Source organism: Chiloscyllium plagiosum, unplaced genomic scaffold, assembly GCF_004010195.1.
Source record: "Chiloscyllium plagiosum isolate BGI_BamShark_2017 unplaced genomic scaffold, ASM401019v2 scaf_78606, whole genome shotgun sequence".
NCBI classification, from domain to species: Eukaryota; Metazoa; Chordata; class Chondrichthyes; order Orectolobiformes; family Hemiscylliidae; genus Chiloscyllium; species Chiloscyllium plagiosum.
The window spans coordinates 1-1,552 of record NW_025161262.1 but is presented as its reverse complement, the minus strand read 5'-3'; the positions used below and the strand labels follow the sequence as shown (position 1 = coordinate 1,552).

Genomic DNA, 1,552 nt, shown 5'->3' with positions numbered 1-1,552 from the left:
CCACCACTCTTTCCCCCCCCTCCTTTGCCCTCCAATCTCACAGCATAGAAACAGGTCCTTCGGCCCATTGTGTCTGTGCCAACCAGTAAACACCAAAGCATTTGGTCAAGCAGTCTGTGCTGACCTTGCCAATGCCCCGGCAGCTGTTCCAGATCGTGCTCCTGCCCAGTCTGGTCCCACTGAGATGGAGTCTGCAAGTCAGACTGGGCTTCAACTCCGCAGGAGGAACCGATCTCCCTTGTGTGCGCAGCCCCTTTTGAAGTGTGTTTTTCTGTCCCAGAGCGGAAGATGCGGCACCGAGCTCAGGATGTGGTGCTGGATGAAGAGGAGGAGGAGGAGGGTGAAGAGAAGGGACTCTCTGATATCAGTGGGCAGGCCAGCGTGATGATCGAAGGCGTCGAGTACAAGATCGAGCAGTTGCACAGAAGGAATCAGGAATCACCAAGCACTGGGTATGCAGCATGTTTTATCAGGAACCCCAAACCCTGGAATCAGAGAGGAACTAACCTCCCGCGTGTACCTGTGATCAGATCAAAGCAGTAACAGCCTGAGGTGCTGGCAGAGTGGATCCAGGAACTGGGTTACTCTAATGTTGTAGGCAGCCTGATGACTCTCGATGGATGGGTAGTGATCCAGTAAAATCCCTGACCCAATTAAAGCATCTTTCTGGAGAAGCTCAGTAGGTCTGGCAGCTGAGTTTATGTTTCGGGTCGGCTGACCCTTCCTCCGAGCCAGTTTGACTAGAAACGTTAACTCGGATTTCTCTCCCCAGATGCTGCCAGACCCGCGGAGCTTGTCCAGTAATTTCAGTTTTAGTTTCTGATTTCCAGCATCTGCTGCACGTTTGGTTTTCTAAAGCATCTTTCTGTCTCTCAGAGCGTTACAGGTTGATGGTCGGGGAGAGCAGAGATCAAGTGAAGAAACGCGACCCAACTCCATGACTGGGTAAGAGACTGCCTGTTAAATGTTCCATTCCAGTTACATACCCCGCTGTGATGATGCTGTGTGCTATCATTGGGTAAACCACATGGTGAAATGGGGATGATGCTGCCATTGCCTCTCCATGGGGATACCATACCGCCAGACTACTGTACTTCCCTGGGCATCTCCGCGACGCTGTGTGTGTGTACGCGTCGCGTGACGGGGGGTGTGTGTATACACACATCGCCGTGACGGGGGGTGTGTGTGTGTGTGTACACACATCGCCGTGACGGGGGTGTGTGTGTGTACACACATCGCCGTGACGGGGTGTGTGTGTGTGTGTGTACACACATCGCCGTGACGGGGGGTGTGTGTGTGTGTGTGTGTGTGTACATACATCGCCGTGACGGGGTGAGTGTGTGTGTGTACACACATCGCCGTGACGGGGTGTGTGTGTGTGTGTGTGTGTGTGTCTATACACATCGAGGTGACGGGGTGTGTGTGTGTGTGTACACACATCGCGGTGACGGGGTGTGTGTGTGTGTGTGTGTCTATACACATCGCCGTGACGGTGTGTGTGTATACACATCGAGGTGACGGGGTGTGTGTGTGTGTGTACACACATCGCGGT

General features: G+C 53.5%; 1 protein-coding gene across 1 annotated transcript; it reads left to right on the top strand.

The window, feature by feature from the left end:
- Positions 1-260: 260 nt before the first annotated feature.
- LOC122545174 (protein scribble homolog) lies at positions 261-978 on the top strand. Its single transcript, XM_043684304.1, has 2 exons — positions 261-452; positions 877-978. Exons 1-2 carry the CDS (start codon positions 289-291, stop codon positions 947-949), a joined length of 237 nt encoding a protein of 78 aa, XP_043540239.1. The 5' UTR covers positions 261-288; the 3' UTR covers positions 950-978.
- The last annotated feature ends 574 nt before the right edge of the window (positions 979-1,552 follow it).

Coding starts and splice junctions, on each gene's coding strand:
- LOC122545174 (XM_043684304.1), top strand. CDS start 289: ATGCGGCACCGAGCTCAGGATGTGGTGCTGGATGAAGAGGAGGAGGAG. Junction 453..876: donor CAGGAATCACCAAGCACTGG/GTATGCAGCATG, acceptor TCTGTCTCTCAG/AGCGTTACAGGTTGATGGTC.